Here is a 20291-nt window from a genome sequence, read left to right as displayed (position 1 = left end):
CCAGTATAATCCCCCAGGTCAGTCTGTCCCCCAGGTCAGTCTGTCCCCCAGTATAATCCCCCAGTATAATCCCCCAGGTCAGTCTATCCCCCAGTATAATCCCCCAAGGTCATTCCGTCCCCCAATATAATCCTCCCAGGTCAGTCTGTCCCCAAATTTAACCCTCCTAGGTCAGTCTGTCCCTCAGTATAATCCCCTACAGGTCAGTCTGCCCCCCAGTATAATCCCCCCAGGGCTGTCCATACCCCAGTTAAAGCGTCCTCCATACCAATATAATTAAAAGCACTGGAAACAGATGGGAGGGGAGAGGGAGATAGGAGGACTGGTGCTGTGACGCTGCCACTGATGTGTCCGGGTTTCAGGTGGACTGAAACCCAGACTCAGGATTTAAAACCTGGACTGTCCGGGCAAATCCCTGACAGGTGGCAACCCTATGGCTGAGGTTTACAACCCCTTTTAACCCTTGCAGTGCACAGGGGGAATGTAAAAGTTTTTCTTCCCCAGAGTTTAGCTTTAGGAAACCTGTTGTAAAAAGAGTTTTAGGATTAATGGACATGGGCGCAAAAAAACAGTGCTTTCAGATCTGTACAGAGCTAAATGAGCCCTAAACATGCATAAATGCAAGAAATTGACACCATTATGTGTATTTTTATTATACAGGATTTATATAGCGCCAACAGTTTACACAGCGCTTTGTTTATTTATTTTTTTTATGCTGGATCTTTCTGGAAGCAGGATCCAGGGTAGATCTGAGTATTTTAATTACACATATCACACTACCCATGTGCATGAGCTCTTATATTTGAAACAGACACTTACAAACACAGGTGGATTTTGTTGACATTCCAGCCTACATACTGGTCTTAGGTTTGACAACACAGCATTTACTACGGTCAATTCTCCAATGCCATCTGTCCCCTCAGAGCAGCTTCCTGAACTTTAACACACAAAAGTACACTTCTACTTTAATCCACTTATAGACTAAACCCCTCTTCAGGGGTCAACATGGTGTAAAAGCATGGTCACAAGGCAGTGAGATCACGTGACCAGAGAGAAAAACCTTGTCAATTTGTCACGTTAGTGTGCTGCCTTATTAGAAAACCGCCGATAGATGGCGCCCGGACACCATTCACCACAACAAGACGTGCTGAGCCTTGTAACAACTCCCACCAAGTTACAGAGCCCCTCCCTTCCTGTACTGCCGGGAACACCTTCATTAACCACTTAGCCGCCGTTGCTGAAAAGTATTGTGTGAGGAATGCATAGACTTGTAGGCCCGGGGCGGGATACAAAGAGTTAAGCATGTAAATGTCATTGAGAAGCCCGTTGACCTCTCCAGTAACGTGTGTGTCCAGGAAGGACGTCTCCGAGCTGAACGGTAAATGGTTTCTTCTAGAAAAGAGATAGAGATATATATATATATACACACACATACACACACACACAATGTGTGTGCTGCATTACTTCCTGCCTTGTGTACTGCTGGAACTAGGGACACAGAAACCACCATGTCATATATTGCAGCATACCAATCATTACTTTTCTGTTTATAACCACCTTGCTGCCCAGGCCACTTCTCACATTTCACCCAATCATGGAAAAATCTGCATTACTTAGAAACCGCCAAACATATTTCCTTAACCACTTCAGCCCCGGACCATTTGGCTGCCCAAAGACCAGAGCGTTTTTTTTGCGATTCGGCACTGCGTCGATTTAACTGACAATTGCGCGGTCGTGCAACGCTGTACCCAAACAAAATGGACGTCCTTTTTTTTTCCCCACAAATAGAGCTTTCTTTTGGTGGTATTTGATCGCCTCTGCGGTTTTTATTTTTTGCGCTATAAAAAAAGAGCGTCAATTTTGAAAAAAAAAAAAAAAAAAAAAGTATTTTTTACTTTTTGCTATAATAAATATCCCCCAAAAATATATATTAAAAAAACATTTTTTTCCTCAGTTTAGGCCCATATGTATTCTTCTACATTTTTTTTTTTCAAAAAAAAAAAAAAAAAAAAATCGCAATAAGCGTATATTGATTGGTTTGCGCAAAATTTATAGCGTCTACAAAATAAGGATAGTTTTATGGCATTTTTATTTTTAATTTTTTTTTTTTTTTTTTTTTTTATTAGTAATGGCGATGATCAGCGGTTTTTTATCGGGACTGCGACATTATGGCCGACACATCGGACATTTTTGACACATTTTTGGGACCATTATCATTTATACAGTGATCAGTGCTAGAAAAATGCATTGATTACTGTGTAAATGACACTGGCCGTGAAGGGGTTAACCACTAGGGGGCAGTAAAGGGGTTAAGTGTGTCCTAGGGAGTGATTCTAACTGTGAGGGGGGCTGGGCTTGAACACACAGGACAGTGATCACAGCTCTCAATCACAATCACAAGTCCTGTCACTAGGCAGAACAGGGAATGCTTTGTTTACATAAGCATCTCCCTGTTCATCCTCTGCATGACACGATCGGGCACCTGGCGGACATCGAGTCCGCGGCACCCACAGTCACGGAGACCGTGGTGGCGCGCATGTGCTTGCGACACCGCTTCTTAAAGGGGACGTACCTGTACGCCCTTTTGCCTGCCAGTGCCATTCTGACGATGTACATCAGCGTGTGCTGGTCGGCAATCGGTTAAGGCAGAGGCCCTGGAGAATACCATGGTGGTTGCTGCAATTTTCCTTGTTGCACAATATTTATCTTTATCAAACATAAATTTTCAGCAAAAAATACACTTTAATACATTTTAGTACACACAAATACAGTATAATACCCATTTTGGTCAACTATAAGTTCACACTTATGCGATTGCAGACATTGCATGTGATTCGCACTGCATTCTTGTGCCCATCACATGTGATGTCTGTGCAATGCGAATTCAGCCATACAGTTTTGTATGGTTGAAATCGCATTCGCACCAAAATGGTGCAGGACCGTTTTTCGGTCCCCAGTCGGATCGCGTGGCTGTTCACACCCATGTAATCCGATTCCACAGTTCGCACTGAGTTCTGCGAACCGATTTTGGGGGGGGGGGGGGGTGTCATTAAAGCGGAGGTCCGCCCACCCCTGCAAAAATTAAAAGCCAGCAGCTACACATACTGCAGCTGCTGACTTTAAATAATAGGGCACTTACCTGTCCTGGAGTCCAGCTATGTGGGCACCGCAGCTGTTGTTTCAATCAGCTGTCGATTGCTGCCGCCGCCATTGCGGGCGAGGGAACCCGGCAGTGTAGCATTAGAGCTTCCCTACTGCGCATGCGTGAGGCACCGCTGCGCCCTCCTACAGGCCCGGCGGCGGGGGAAGGAGGAGGGAGCTTCAAGCGTTTTTATCTGCAGCCAATAAACTCCCCATCATGTTACCCTATGGGGTTTATTTACTAAAGCTGGAGAGTGCAAAATCTGGTGCAGCTCTACATAGAAACCAATCAGCTTCCAGGTTTTATTGTCAAAGGTTAATTGAGCAAGCTGAAGTTAGAAGCTGATTGGCTACCATGTACATGCACACATAGGCTGTTATCAGCAGTTTTTTGGCAGGGGCGTTTTCTGGCTGGAAAACCCCCCCCCCAGCACTAGTGGGCTTGAAGAGGAGTTTTTTTAGCCCTAAAAACGATCCAACGCTGCAAAAAGTGCCTATATAGCGTTTATGAGCATTTTTCAGCCATAAGCTTTTGTGGGAGTATAGTTTTGCTAAAAAACGCTAAAAGCACTGGAAAACACTACTGCAAAACTCTTGCTACAGCTAACGCTACTGGCCTTTTTATAACATGCACACTGGATGTTTTTACAGCTGCCGTTTTTGGCTTCATTCATTTATTTCTGCAGCCAGTAAACTCCCCAGCATGTTATCTTATGTGTTCATGTGCACACAGGCTTTTATCAGCGTTTTTTTGGCAGGGGGCATTTTCTGGCTGGAAAATACCCCCAGAACTAGTGGGTTTTAAGATGAGTTTTTCAGCTGTAAAAACGCTCTAACATAAAAGCTTAAAAACGCTGAAAAATGTGGCTATTCTGCATTTTTGAACCATAAGCTTTTGTGGGAGTATAGTTTTGCTAAAAACGCTACAGTTAAAAAACGCTGAAAAGAACATTGCAAAACTCCTTCTACAGCTAACGCTACTAGCGTTTTTATAAAGTCCAGTGTGCATGAGGCCTAAAAGATGGTGGTGCACTGATTGCTTACAGTGGTCCTGGGCCACCCAGTGGAACAGCAGTAGAATGGAGGGGCCCCTTCCAAGCCCTATAAAAGTGACAGCTACTTGAATCACCCAATTACCTTAAGCGGATCACCAGCTCTAAGCCCCCATTCACTTTGCGGCTGTGAAATTGTGCGACTTCATCTGAAATCATACGATTTCAAAGCCGCTTCATGCACAGATGTCTATGCAAGTCGCACCCGAAATTGGCAAGAGTAGCACAGGAACTACTTTTTCTAATCAGTGCGGCACCGCAAAGATGGCATCGCACCAATTTGAATAGTGCGATTGCCGGTGTCTTGCCAAATAAGTTCCTTCGGCGGATAAGTTCCCCCCTGTACTGCGCAGGCGCAGCGCCTGCGCAGTACGAACTCCTGACAGCGGCCGGAGATAGCCGAAGCTCAAGATCGACAATCAGCTGTACACGGCGCCTGCGCTCTGGGTCCAGGTTCCTTCCCCACCATCCAAGTGGACCTAGAGGGGGAATCTAAAAGAGCCGAGCGAAGCGAGGCCGTGCCCGAAGCGCGGCGAGCGAAGCGAGCCCGCGAGGGGCCCTCTTTCAGCCGCCGTGTACAGCTGATTTTCAGCTATTCCGCTTCGGCTATTTCCGCCGGATCCTACTGCGCAGGCGCAGTGCCTGCGCAGTAGAGGGGGGAACTTATCAGCCGAGCGGAACTTTCTCGGCAGAACACCGGCAATAGGGTGCGACTTGTCATGTGATTTGACAGGTCAGATCGCATGACAAGTCGCTCCAAGATGAACAGGGACTAATGCTCCATTCACACTGTGCAATTTGGAATCATGGGCACAATCACAGTGATTCTGCGCACAATTCCAAATTGTATGGCGATCACTGTACAACATGCGTTTGGGTGCCATTATCAGCGGAAAGAAAGTGCACATGAAGTGCCTTGAATAAGAGAAAGAGCTCACTTTTGTGTTGGTGAAGTTGAATAGTAACAGCTGGACCTCTCTTAGCAATGTCCTGGGAATTTTTCAGTGAGTCTTCACGAGGTACATAAATGACCTACACCTGTTGTAAGGACATTATTCAACATTAGTCAAAGCTGCAGTTTGTTTTTCTCTACAGACATCCCTGATCTGCATAGACCATTTTTTGGTAAAGGTGAACTGTGATTTTAAAGTTGTAGTAAAGCCTAATACTAACTATTCTTAAAAATGTTCCCTTCCCTTGCTCCCACCTATCCTGCACATCCTGTATATAAAAAAAAAATTTGTGTACTTAACTTTTTTTAATCCAGGTCCAGACACGTGATCAAACAACTACAGCTCCCCTCTGTAAGCAAGCACTCAACAATATCTATGAATTCTGGGAGCCATGACCTCACCCATGGTCCAGCCCTCCTCTTCACTGCAGCAGCTGCTCAATTACACAGGGGAGTTGGAGCTGCTGGATCACATGACCAGACCAATTCAGACTAAAAATAGGTAAGTACACTGATCTTCTTTTTTTTTTTATTTTTAATTTTTTTACAGGGTATGCAGGATAGGTAGGAGGAGGTGGGGAGGGAACATTTTTACAAAAGAGCTTTTCTTCCACTTTAAAGCAGACCTTTCCTCCTTTTAATTAAAGATGGAATCAGTATGCCTCTCTGCATGCTAACGTGAAATCATCTAATGCAGGCCATACATGGTCGAATTTCGAACAAATTTTCTTTTCAAAATCAGAATGTTCGTTTTTTTTTTTTTTTGTGATCCGATGATGCCATCATTGATTCTCGAAATTTGGCCGACCAAGCCTTCAATTTCACCGCATGTTGCTACAGAAAAGAATTTTCGTGGCCGGGAATCTTCTTTTCTCTCCGTAAATTTTCTTTTCTTATTACATTTCTCGCACGATTCTCCCATCATTGATTAGAAAATCGTTCATTTTTCTAAAAATTTCCAACATGTCCGATTCCTAAAATTTGATTGCTGCATGAAAATCGGCCATTGTTGCAGCCCACTAATGGTGCGAAATTCATACGAAAATTCTTTCATACGATTTTCTTAAGAAAATTCTTACGAAATTTGAAGCCTGTATGGCCGGCATAAGACTTTGTTCACAAGGGGCGTACTAATGTGCAAACGAATCAATGGGACTGCTTGCACGGGGATGCACAGAACACCTGTGCATCTCCGTGTGGGTAAACAAGGCCTTGCATGGGGTACGCGTTGATGGGCCCCGTATGAATGAGGCTCAACAACATTTTTTTTTTGGCACAACTTACCTTTCTTGCATCTACTTTCTTGTTCCCCTGAAGGCACTAGTGACATTTTAAAACTGAACTCCAGACTTCCCCCCTCAGTCTTGCACAGTTGTACAGGCACCTGTACTGAAAATGCTCAGGGAAATCAGAGTCAGAAACAGCCTGCCTCATTTCCTACCTGGGAGTAGGGATGAGCCGAACACACCCCTGTTCGGTTCGCACCAGAACATGCAAACAGGCAAAAAATGTGTTCGAACACGCAAACACCGTTAAAGTCTATGGGACACGAACATGAATAATCAAAAGTGCTAATTTAAAAGGCTTATATGCAAGTTATTGTCATAAAAAGTGTTTGGGGACCGGGTCCTGCCCCAGGGGACATGGATCAATGCAAAAAAAAGTTTTAAAAACGGACGTTTCTTCGGGAGCAGTGATTTTAATAATGCTTAAAGTGAAACAATAAAAGTGTAATATTCCTTTAAATTTCGTAGCTGGGGGGGTGTCTATAGTATGCCTGTAAAGGGGCGCATGTTTCCTGTGTTTAGAACAGTCTGACAGCAAAATTACATTTCAAAGTAAAAAAAGTCATTTAAAACTACTCGCGGCTATTAATGCATTGCCGGTCCGACAATACACATAGAAGTTCATTGATAAAAACGGCATGGGAATTCCCCACAGGGGAACCCCGAACCAAAATTTTAAAAAAAAAAATGACGTGGGGGGTCCCCCTAAATTCTGTACCAGGCCCTTCAGGTCTGGTATGGATATTAAGGGAAACCCCGGCCAAAATTTAAAAAAAAAAATGCGTGGGGTCCCCCTCAAAATCTATACCAGACCCTTCAGGTCTGGTATGGATTTTAAGGGGAACCCCGTGCCAAGATTTTTTAAAAAATGGCGTTTTTTTATTGTTTCACATTAAGCATTATTAAAATCACTGCTCCCGAAAAAACAGCCGTTTTTAAAACTTTTTTTTGCATTGATCCATGTCCCCTGGGGCAGGACCCGGGTCCCCAAACACTTTTTATGACAATAACTTGCATATAAGCCTTTAAAATGAGCACTTTTGATTTCTCCCATGGACTTTTAAAGGGTGTTCCGCGCCATTCGAATTTGCCGCGAACACCCCAAATTGTTCGCTGTTCGACTCGAACTCAAAGCTACCTGGGAGAAATCCAGCATAATCTAGTACCCAATTTACAGCCCTTTGGCACTTATTGTGCAGCCCTCAGGGCTCCTGCAGACACTAATCTGTGTTTACCTATTGCCCTGTTACATTAGTGATTTCTAGCAGCTTATGTGATATGTCTCCAGTCTATTTCTATCCCCTGAAGCATGTCCCCAATCTCCAACAACTCCTATGGCATGTTCACAGTCTCTGACCGTCTCTTGCAGCATGTCTGCAGTCTTTGACCATCTCAGTGCTAACATCACTGGGATTATAATAAGGTATGTAGTAATCCTTCTCATTGTTTATATTTAATGAAAACATATAGAGATTATTTAGTCTAAAATCTAAAATGGTGTATATACAGTATCTCACAAAAATGAGTACATTCCTCACATTTTTGTAAATATTTTATTCTATCTTTTCATGTGACAACACTGAAGAAATGACACTTTGCTACAATGTAAAGTAGTGAGTGTACAGCTTGTATAACAGTTTGCTGTCCCCTCAAAATAAGTCAACACAGCCATTAATGTCTAAACTGCTGGCTGGAGTTGAGTGCACGTGCTCAGCGTCATATCCAGAGGTTGTCTTTAGGAAATAGACTTATGAGTGCTGCCAGCATTGCTGCAGAGGTTAAAGGTATGGGGGGACAGCTGGGGGGTCTGTCAGTGAGCAGACTATACTCCACACACTGTAAAAATTGGTCTGCATAGCGGTCTTCCCAGAAGGAAGCCTCTTCTAAAGATGATGCACAAGAAAGCCCGCAAACAGTTTGCTAAAGACAAGCAGACTAAGGACATGGATTACTGGAACCATATCCTGTGGTCTGATGAGACCAAGATAAACTTATTTGGTTCAGATGGTGTCAACCAGGTGAGGAGTACAAAGACAAGTGCCTACAGTCAAGACAAGTGCCTACAGTCAAGCATGGTGGTGGAATGGTCTGGGGCTGCATGAGTGCTGCCAGCACTGGGGAGATACAGTTCATTGAGGGAATCATGAATGCCAACATGTACTGTGACATACTGAAGCACAGCATGATCCCCTCCCTTCAGAGACTGGGTGGCAGGGCAGTAATCCAACATGATAACAACCCCAAACACACCTCCCAAGACAACCACTGCCTTGCTAAAGAAGCTGAGGGTAAAGGTGATGGACTGGCCAAGCATGTCTCCAGACCTAAACCCTATTGAGCATCTGTGGGGCATCCTCAAATGGAAGGTGGAGGAGCGCAAGGTCTCTAACATCCACCAGCTCTGTGATGTTGTCATGGAGGAGTGGAAAAGGATTCCAGTAGCAACCTGTGAAGCTCTGGTGAACTCAATGCCCAGGAGGTTTAAGGCAGTGCTGGAAAATAATGTGGGTCACACAAAATATTGACACTTTGGGCCCAATTTGGACATTTTCTCTAAGGAGGGGAGGGGGGTTACACTTGTGTCGCCAGCGGATTAGACATTAATGGCTGTGTATTATGTTATTTTGGGGGGACAGCAAATTTACAGTGTTATACAAGCTGTACACTCACTACTTTACATTATGCAAAGTGTAATTTCTTCAGTGTTGTCACATGAAAAGATATAATAAAATATTTACAAAAATGTGAGGGGTGTACGCATTTTTGTGAGATACTGTAAATACACACACACATTGGGGAAAATAATTATTTGATCCTCTGCAGATTTTGTAAGTTTGCCCACTTAGAAAGAAATGAAGGGTCTATAATTGTTATCATAGATGTATTTTAAATAATAGAGACAGAATATCAACCAAAGATCCTGAAAAAACACGATACAAATTTTATAAATTCAGTTGCAGTTCAGTGAGTAAAATAAGTATTTGATTCCCAAGCAAAAAATTGACTTAGTACTTGGTGGAGGATCCCTTGTTGGCAAGCAGGTAGGACGTTTCTTGTAGTTGGTTACCTTGCACACATCCCAGGGGATCTTTGCCGATCTTCCTTAAATCCTTTAAGGTTTCTTAAGGTTTCCTTAAGGTTGTGTGTGTAAATACACAGATCCACGTCCTGTCAGGGGAGAGGAGACAGATTGTGTGTTCCTAGTATATAGGAACACCAATCGGTCTCCTCCCATAATCAGTCCCCTCCCCCCACAGTTATAATCATTTCCTAGGTAACACAGTTAACCCCTTGATCGCCCCCTAGTGTTAACTCCTTCCCTGCCAGTGACATTTATACAGTAATCAGTGCATATTTATAGCACTGATCGCTGTATAAGTGTCAATGGTCCCAAAATAGTGTCAAAAGTGTCTGATCTGTCTGCCGCAATGTTGCAGTCAATATAAAAATCGCAGATCGCCGCCATTACTAGTAAAAAAAAAAAATAATAAAAATGGCATAAATCTATCCCCTATTTTGTAGGCGCTATAACTTTTATGCAAACCAATCAATATACGCTTATTGCGATATTTTTTTTAAACCAAAAAAATGTAGAAGAATCCATATCGGTCCTAAACTGAGGAAAATGTTTTTTCTTTTTTTAATTTGGGATATTTATTATAGCAAAAAGTAAAAAATGTGTTGTTTTTTTTTTTCAAAATTGTCGCTCTTTTTGTTTATAGCGCAAAAAATAAAAACCGCAGAGGTGCTCAGATACCACCAAAGGAAAGCTCTATTTGTGGGGGAAAAAAATGATAAAATGTAATTTGGGTACAGTGTTGCATGACCGCGCAATTGTCATTCAAAATGTTACAGCGCTGAAAGCTAAAAATGGGCCTGGGCAGGATGGGAGTGAAAATGCCCTGTATTGAAGTGGTTAATAGCCATTCAAACCCCTTTGTGTCAACTTTTGTGCATGTTATCAGGCCAAAATCACCAGGGTGTGTAAACTTTTGATCAGGGTCATTTGGGTAGTTTCTGTTCTCATTATGATTTAAAAAGAGTAAAGACATTTGATTGATAATAAATGGCTTTGGCCAAACACTAACCATGAGTTAAGAAAAGTTTTTGTGTTATCATTCATATTCTCTGAAAAATGGCCAATAAATCATAAATTCTGCCAAGGTATGTAAACTTATGAGCACAACTGTGTGTGTGTGGATAGATAGATAGATAGATAAATGGATAGATAGATAGATAGATAGATAGATAGATAGATAGATAGATAGATAGATAGATAGATAGATAGATAGATAGATCGATCTATATATCCTTTTTTTTTCTTTTCCTTTTGTTTTACTTGGAGCCTGTTCACACTATGTGCAGTTACCTGTGTTTTTCCTCATTAGATGAACGCAGGTAACTGCAATAACAAACAGGGAACTATAGTTTTCCATGTATCATGTTCACACTACAATGCTGAGTTTATATGCATTCCAGAGGTGTGCTGTAGAATGCAATATGTTTGTATTTTATCACACAGGAACATGCATAAACGCACTGCAACACACCTCCATCCACCTGCATCCACAGGTCAAAGGAAACATGCCTTTGAAAAAAAAAAAAAACTATGCAGAAAAACGTCATAAATATGCATAAAAACACACAGAAATGCAAGTGACTGCAGGCCAACAGAAACTTTTTTAAATGTGCGTAACAGTGTGAACTGGGCCAGGGCAGATTCACACTAGACTAGAACATGCATTTTCCTATGCGGTTCCACATGTTCCAGTTTTGACAGCCTATTCATTTCAATGGGCTGCTAAACATACCATAATGCGGAAAAAGTAGTGCAAGCACTACTTTTTCAGATTGCACAGCGGCAAAATTGCATTAACTGCAGCATCATGCGGTTTGGTGGGAAACGCGAAATGTGTTTGGGGTACCATTAACAATTAATTGGCACCAGTGCACGTCTCATAAGAACAACGCGGTGCGGCAAATGCGCGCTCCGGTGTGAGTTGGCCCTTAGTTTATGTTTCATAAACATTTGCACAAGGTTTTAATTTCTTAGTGATTTCCCTCCTGGCTATAAAAAATATTTCTAGGTAGAACACTAGCATGCATAGATAGTATTATGGGCTTTTAAAAAGAGGCTGATGAATGTTTCTACCTTTTTAGTAGCTGGCATTTTTCTCATTTTTAGCCACAGTTATAATGCCACATACACACGAGCGGACTTTACGGCAGACTTTGCCCGGCGGATGGGATTTCGTCGGACAATTCGATGGTGTGTGGGCTCCAGCGGACTTTGTTTTCTCAAAAGTTGGACGGACTTAGATTTGAAACATGTTTTAAATCTATCCGACGAACTCGAGTCCGGTCGAAAAGTCCGCTCGTCTGTATGCTAGTTAGACGGACAAAAAGCCACGCTAGGGCAGCTATTGGCTACTGGCTATGAACTTCCTTGTTTTAGTCCGGTCATACGTCATCACGTACGAATTCGACGGACTTTGGTGGATTGTGTGTAGGCAAGTCCATTCATTCGGAAAGTCCGTCATAAAGTCCGTTGAAAAGTCCGCCGGGCAAAGTCTCCCGTAAAGTCCGCTCGTGTGTACGCGGCATAACATTTTCTGAATAAGAACATAAGCAGCTGAGGATTTTAAAATAAGATCACCATTTACAGATTACAAAGCACAACATGTCTTCCACTGAAATCTAAGCTTACCAAGGTGGTTGCATTCGTTTTCTATTTTTAGGCTTTTTTCCCCTTTATTTTCACCTGTTGCCCCAGCCATAAAGTCTATTGTTTTTTAACTTCCTGTAACAAACCAAGCTGTCCAGCAAAACTGGCAGTTAGAGGGTTAAGACAAACCACTTACTGTATATACTTGGGTATAAGCGTCCCGAATATGAGCCAAGGCACCTCATTTTACCACAGAAAACTGGGAAAACTTATTGACTCGAGTATAAGCCTAGAGTGAGAAATGCAGCAGCTACTGTAAGTGGAAAAGAGGGTCAACAATGCCCATTTGCCTGCCTCCTCACTGCTCCCATCTGCATGCCTCCTCATTGTGCCCATCTGCATACCTCCTCACTGTGCCCATTTGCCTGCCACCTCTTTGTGTCCATCTCCATGCCGCCTCATGTACCTTGATCTCCAGCGCTGTGACATGCAGTCAGTCTAGTCAGCGGCCAGTGTAACAAAGCCTCCTCCTCGTCCCTCGTCCGTGATGGAACACTGATTCAGTTCTTCCAAGGTGGGACTTTGTTACACTGCACGGCTGTCGACTAGACTGACTGCATGTCACAGCATCGGGAGATCAGGCGCATGAGGCTGCAGATGGACAGTGAGACTCAAGTATAAGCCGAGGGGGGCATTTTCAGCACAAAAAAATGTGCTCAAAAACTCGGCTTATATTCGAGTATATACGGTACCACTGGCAGGGTCAACTTTTATTAATGTAAAAGGTTTATCCAAAAAAGGAAAAAAAAACTGTTGCTGTATCTTCTTAAAATGTTAGCTAGAGTTCAGCTTTAATTTGTTAGTCAGGTTCATCTAACTCTTCTAGTGCATCTATCATTCCCCTCTCCCCAGATTGACAAAGCTGCTGTCCGTGGGTGGCTCCATTGCTCCCCAATCCAGAGTGGAGACACCCTAAGATAGGAGGTGTGTTAATGGCTGGAATATCCGGTAAAAATAAATTAAAAAAGCAGAGGGGAAAAAAAGAAAACAAATGCAGCCAACACACTTAGGGATTGGTAAGCTGCAATATATTACATTTTAGTTTATTACCGCTAAGGCACACTGGGCATGAAAAACACTGCTTTTAAGGGCGTTTGACTTTTTTTTTCTACATCTAAAAGCCTTGTCATGTTAGCCTATGTGTCTATGCGCACATAGGTGTTTTTTAGGTATTTAGAGGCAGGAGAGGAAAGGAGCGTTTCCGCAGAAAAAAAAGCTCAATGCACCTAAAGCTTTGCAAACGCTAGGCACGTTTAGCTCTTGAGCGTTCATTCATTTCAATGGTTTTAGGTGCATTTTTTACGCTGCTTTTCTTCTACCAGGAGAAAGGGCATGCCAAGGCCTAAGTAAAGGAAACATGTGCCTAGGGGACCAAAGTAAGAAGTTAAAGGATAAGTTCACCTTTTGTAACATGTTACACCCGTATTCAGGGTGTAACATGTTACTGTTGTAGAAGTCGCCGCACCTCCCTGATCCCCTGTTGTGACAGCGGGCCAGGGATTCTCTTCCCACCCGGCCATGTTATTCATTCACATGGTTCTGTGAATGGGAGAACTTCAAGTCCCAACATCCTTTCCAGTTAACGGCTTGTAGTTCTCAATGAACTACCAGGTCACTGTTGAACACTCTATGTAGTTCATTGATGCTTCCTGTCTTTACACATACAAGATACACGGTCTGTCTGCAGGAGCCTGAGATTGCACCCGCAATCTGCTGATTACGTGTGCAATGCTTTCCAGGCTCCTAGTTAAAAAAATGTAAATTTTTTTTTACCTGCAAAAGATGAGCATTTATTATATTTTGTACAAAGGTAAACTTTAAATATAGAGTTTTCCCCTAGCTATTATGCCCTTAAAAGATAAGTGCACTTTAAAACAAAGTGCACTTATCTTTTTTGCCTCCCCCTCCCCTCCCCCTCCACAGTTATATACTGTACTTACTGAGATCCGACTCACACCGCCTCCATTGTTTACATCCTGCGCTGCACATCCTCTCTCCCAGACCATGTAGGTGCATTACAGCCCCGTAGACTTGTTCCAGGCAAAACAAAAATAATTATTTTTATTTAAATAAAATTTATGAAAAAAATTATTGGCTTATGTTATCTAAATAAAAGGCCTCAGTAAATTGCTTGATTTTAATCCATGCACAATATTTTAAATACATTTAAAAAAAAAAAGATTTTAATTGAAATGGTTGTAAAGGCTGAAGCTTTTTTACCTTCATGCATTCTTTGCATGAAGGTAAAAAGCCTTCTGTTTGCAGCTCTCCCCACATCCCCACCCAAATACTTACCTGAGCCCCCTCTCGATCTAGCGATGTGCACGGGAGCCTTGGCTGTCCTGGGTCTCTCTCTCCTCATTGGCTGAGACACAGCAGAGAGAACCATTGGCTCCTACTGCTGTCAATCACAGCCAGTGAGCCAAAGAGGAGAGAGCGGGGGGGGGGGGCTGAGCCGCAGCTCTTTGTGTCTAATGGACACATAGAGCGGGGCTAGGGAGTGAGCATGCACTAGTGCCCCTATAGTAAGCGGCTTGCTATTCGGGGCACCGGTCAAGGGGGAGAACAAGAGGATCGGGAGTGTTAACCATCAAAAAGGCTTCATAATTTAGAACCTTACAATTTATGTCTGGTGGCAACAAAGAAGAGAATTGGCAATTTCCCCCTTTATAACTATGCTCCATTATAAAAAGGTTAGTAAAATTCACATTTGCATTTATTTGTGTTTTATCCCATTTATAATGACACTAAAAATACTTTTCTGGTACAAAGCATATGGAAGTAATTTAACAAAATAAAGTGAAGGCTTTTTTCCCCACATCAACTTCGACCCCTATACATTGCCATGCATAATCCTGACCCCGGAAATCTGTCTTACATACTACTGACCCTTGTACACTGCCCTACACACTACCGATCTTTGTACTCTGCCCTACACACTACTGATCTGTGTACCCTGCCCTACACACTGCCGACCTTTGTACCCTGCCCTACACACTACCGACCTTTGTACCCTGCCCTACACACTACCGATCTTTGTACTCTGCCCTACACACTACCGATCTTTGTACTCTGCCCTACACACTAGTGATCTTTGTACTCTGCCCTACACACTACCGATCTTTGTACTCTGCCCTACACACTACCGATCTGTGTACTCTGCCCTACACACTACCGATCTTTGTACTCTGCCCTACACACTACCGACCTTTTTACCCTGCCCTACACACTACCGACCTTTGTACTCTGCTCTGCACACTAGTGATCTTTGTACTCTGCCCTACACACTACCGATCTTTGTACTCTGCCCTACATACTACCGATCTGTGTACTCTGCCCTACACACTACCGATCTTTGTACTCTGCCCTACACACTACCGACCTTTGTACTCTGCCCTACACACTAACGATCTTTGTACTCTGCCCTACACACTACCGACCTTTGTACCCTGCCCTAAACACTACCGACCTTTGTACTCTGCCCTACACACTACCGATCTTTGTACTCTGCCCTACACACTACCGATCTTTGTACTCTGCCCTACACACTACCGATCTTTGTACTCTGCCCCACGCACTACCGATCTGTGTTCTCTGCCCTACACACTACCGATCTTTGTACTCTGCCCTACACTCTACTGATCTGTGTACTCTGCCCTACACACTACCGACCTTTGTACTCTGCCCTACACACTACCGACCTTTGTACTCTGCCCTACACACTACCGACCTTTGTACTCTGCCCTACACACTACCGATCTTTGTACTCTGCCCTACACACTAGTGATCTTTGTACTCTGCCCTACACACTAGTGATCTTTGTACTCTGCCCTACACACTAGTGATCTTTGTACTCTGCCCTACACATTAGTGATCTTTGTACTCTGCCCTACACACTGCCGACCTTTGTACCCTGCCCTACACACTACCGACCTTTGTACTCTGCCCTACACACTACCGACCTTTGTACTCTGCCCTACACACTACCGATCTTTGTACTCTGCCCTACACACTAGTGATCTTTTGTACTCTGCCCTACACACTAGTGATCTTTGTACTCTGCCCTACACACTACCGATCTTTGTACCCTGCCCTACACACTACCGACCTTTGTACCCTGCCCTACACACTACCGACCTTTGTACTGTGCCCTACACACTAGTGATCTTTGTACTCTGCCCTACACACTACCGATCTTTGTACTCTGCCCTACACACTAGTGATCTTTGTACTCTGCCCTACACACTACCGATCTTTGTACTCTGCCCTACACACTGCCGATCTGTGTACTCTGCCCTACACACTACCGATCTTTGTACTCTGCCCTACACACTACCGACCTTTTTACCCTGCCCTACACACTACCGACCTTTGTACTCTGCCCTGCACACTAGTGATCTTTGTACTCTGCCCTACACACTACCGATCTTTGTACTCTGCCCTACATACTACCGATCTGTGTACTCTGCCCTACACACTACCGATCTTTGTACTCTGCCCTACACACTACCGATCTTTGTACTCTGCCCTACACACTAGTGATCTTTGTACTCTGCCCTACACACTACCGATCTTTGTACTCTGCCCTACAAACTACTGATCTTTGTACTCTGCCCTACACACTACCGACCTTTGTACTGTGCCCTACACACTAGTGATCTTTGTACTCTGCCCTACACACTACCGATCTTTGTACTCTGCCCTACACACTAGTGATCTTTGTATTCTGCCCTACACACTACCGATCTTTGTACTCTGCCCTACACACTACCGATCTTTGTACTCTGCCCTACACACTAGTGATCTTTGTACTCTGCCCTACACACTACCGATCTTTGTACTCTGCCCTACAAACTACTGATCTTTGTACTCTGCCCTACACGCTACCGATCTTTGTACTCTGCCCTACACACTACTGATCTGTGTACTCTGCCCTACACACTACCGATCTGTGTACTCTGCCCTACACACTACCGATCTGTGTACTCTGCCCTACACTCTACCGATCTGTGTACTCTGCCCTACACACTACCGATCTGTGTACTCTGCCCTACATGCTACTGATCTTTGTACTCTGCCCTACACACTACTAACTCCTGTTCTCTGTCCTACATACTACACACCACTGTATCTGTGCACTTTGAATCTTACTCATATTGATTCCAGAGTAATTTTTCCTCCTTTTATAATTGAGGCATTCTTTCCTGCCACTGATCAATAATACCAGGCATTTTTCTTCTACTGACCACCAAAAACAATTTTTTCTTCCTCTCACTGACCACCCACACCAGGGAATTTGTTTTCCATGCAAGGAACAATGCAAGGAACTCTGCTACATAATTTAAAGCACTGCAATGTTTATGTCACAAACTCCTAAACAATGTGTGGCTCACATACTGTACATGGAAGCCACGTTGTCATTTGTCTGCCCTTCCTCTCCACATACCCATTACGAGAATGCTTTATATTCTGTAAACCATTCATAGAATACAAAGTGTTCTGTAAATGGGTAAGGCAAGGGGGAGTTGACAGTTCAAGTGATTGTAAAGTCTCTTTTTTCAAATAAAAAAATTAAATTGTTATACTTACCTGATCTTTGTAGTGGTTTTGCACAGAGCAGCCCAGATCCTCATCTTCTCAGGTCCCTCTTCGGCTTTCCTGGCCCCTCTCTCCTGTCAAGTGCCCCCACAGCAAGCAGCTTACTATGGGGGTACCCGAGGCGAACTGCAGCTCCGTGTGTCCATTCGGACACGAAGCCCCGGGTCGGCCCCACCCCCTCTCCTGATTTGCTAACTGAGTTTGACAGCAGCAGAAGCCTATAGTGCCGTTGCTGTGTCTCAGCCAATCAGGAGGGAGAGTCACGGATGGTCGAGGCATTTGAGGACATAGATGGCGCTCAGGTAAGTATGAGGAGGTGCTGGGGAGGCTGCTACACACAGAAGGCTTTTTATCTTAATGCAAAGAATGCATTAATATAAAAACCTTCTGCCTTTGCAATCACTTTAACAGTGCGGCTTCCCTGTGTGAATTTGGCTCACAGGGGGAGGAGGGAGGTGAAAGGAGGGTGAGCGAGAGAGAGGAGGATGAGAGAGGGGTGAAGGGGGTGGGGTGGGGTGAGGAAGGTGGGTGAGAGAGAGGGGGTGTCTGCAGTCTCTCCCTCCTGTGTTTCCCTGTCCCAGTCCGTGTCTGCGGGTAGGTGTGTGTAATGTTCAGTACCTTCCTGACAGCAGTAGGAGAACGTTCAATGACCATCAGCAGGCAGGGCCCGTTCTCATTCTATTGACAATGGGGGTGCTGTGCTTTCTCCAGCAGGTCCATTTAGTGCGATAGCTGGACTGTCCCTCCCGAGCAGCGGTCTCTGACTTTCTGCGCCTCCCACACTTCCTCGTCTTCCAGGCCCCCTGTGAGCCTTGTGAGCTGTGGCCTCCGACTGTGAGGCCGTTCACTCGCCGTGTAGAAATCATGGTACATGCTGTCATCCTGTCCGCGCTCCGAGGCCTTTGTTGCCTGTTCCCCACCACCGGACCTGGACTCCATGACCCAATGGGTCAGTCCATCTCTGCCTCTCAAACACCCACTGTATGGAGTAGAGATGAATTCCTAGGCCACCTGCTGCTGCCACCGTACCTGGACTCCTGGAACCCGCCTGCCCCCCCAAGCTACGCCACTCACTGGCGGCACCCCTGGCTGACGTGTGCTCTAGGCTGGCGCCTACCTTGCCTATAGGTAGCGCTGGCCCTGTCTGCATGTTATCAGGTTGGCTGTCTCATTCTTTGTCAGCCATCTATTGCAATGCAGAGAACTGTGGGGTTCAGCCACACAATGCAATTTGACACAATTAGCATAGACTTAAAGGAGAAGTATGGCCAAATCTCTTTTGGCCATATTTCTCCTGTGGGTCACAGGAGTGTGCACTTAGTTTTGCAGTCTTATGGCCCAAATTCAGCTGATGTCACAGAGCCGGTCCAGGCTTTGCAGGCATCCAGAAAATAATGTCGGGATCCACCCAGATGTCTGATCTATTTGGCCTGAATAAGGTTAAATTGGGGGTTAAGTAGGTGACATTTTTATTAAAAATGAAAACATCTTTCTTTAGTTGAAAAGTTGCTTTAACTGATGTTACAGGATTCCCCCGGTCTGCATATAAAGTAACTAGTCTAAATACCATGTAACAATAATTATTACAGTGTATTTGAAAATGATGCTTATAAATATTGTGTAGTAAATAGACATTTAAGTGTAGTATGAGCATTTCCTATTATTTTTATTTTATAGATGGGGTCCTTTTTCTCCAAAAGTATGGATGAAAACCTAAAGAAACAGCAAGAATTTATGCTGATGAACTCACAGCTTCAGGTAAAGTCATATGCTTGATCAGTCATTTAGATTTGTGAAACTGTGTGCCAGCGGTCTCCAAACTGCTGCCCGGGGGTCAGATGTGGACCTTTGCTTATCGTTATCTGGCCCTTGGGGTACTATTCTTCCCTTCGATAAAAGGCACTATTCTCCCCAATGACACCAACATTGGAGCACTATTCCTTCCTTTAATACCAAAGATTGGGCATTGTTTACTCCCACTGACGCCAAAACATTTTCTATTCCCATTGGCCACAGTCTGGTCCCCCTGGACTGTGTCTGAAGGAGCGTAAACTGACCCTTTGTTTAGAAAGTTTGGAGACCCCTGTTTCATGCTTTGCCATATTTGTTTTAAAAAGTGTTTTAATCATGGTGTTTTATGGTGCCACACAAATGCTATTTATTGCAAATTGCAGTTAGGCAGTGGTTTTCTTTCACGCTAATGAAAGCTGAGATCTTTCATGCCTGTTTAGTTGGACGCAGTTTCCTGTCATTGAGTTTCAAAGGGTTAAGCTGGGTACACGGCAATCAAATTCCTCAAGAACTGGCCAAAACTCACTACATGGATGGCCCTGTCAGCCACCTCTAATCCGCCATCCCTTGTTTGAAAATCAAAGGAGCTTGGTGAAAAATTAGCAAATAAAAAAATGTTCGATGGGAGCTTGTTGTCGGAAATTCCGACCGTGTGTAGGCTCCATCGGACATTTTTCATTGGAATTTCTGTCACACAAAATTTGAGATCTGGATCTCAAATTTTCCAACAACAAAATCCGTTGTCG

General features: G+C 43.9%; 1 protein-coding gene across 1 annotated transcript in view; it reads left to right on the top strand.

Annotated features, from left to right (window-relative positions):
- The first annotated feature begins 1204 nt into the window (after positions 1 to 1204).
- Positions 1205 to 20291, top strand: part of PLGRKT (plasminogen receptor with a C-terminal lysine) — a 120863-nt gene continuing 101776 nt past the window's right edge. Inside the window, exons 1-2 of the mRNA XM_073635043.1 lie at positions 1205 to 1378; positions 19432 to 19512. Coding sequence (XP_073491144.1) covers positions 19432 to 19512 — 81 coding nt within the window. The 5' untranslated portion in view covers positions 1205 to 1378. The remainder of the gene's footprint in view (positions 1379 to 19431; positions 19513 to 20291) is intronic.

The sequence above is a fragment of the Aquarana catesbeiana genome, linkage group LG01 (genome assembly GCF_042186555.1).
Source record: "Aquarana catesbeiana isolate 2022-GZ linkage group LG01, ASM4218655v1, whole genome shotgun sequence".
NCBI classification, from domain to species: Eukaryota; Metazoa; Chordata; class Amphibia; order Anura; family Ranidae; genus Aquarana; species Aquarana catesbeiana.
Note: the sequence above shows the minus strand (reverse complement) of the source record. Positions and strands in the feature narration are given on the sequence as shown.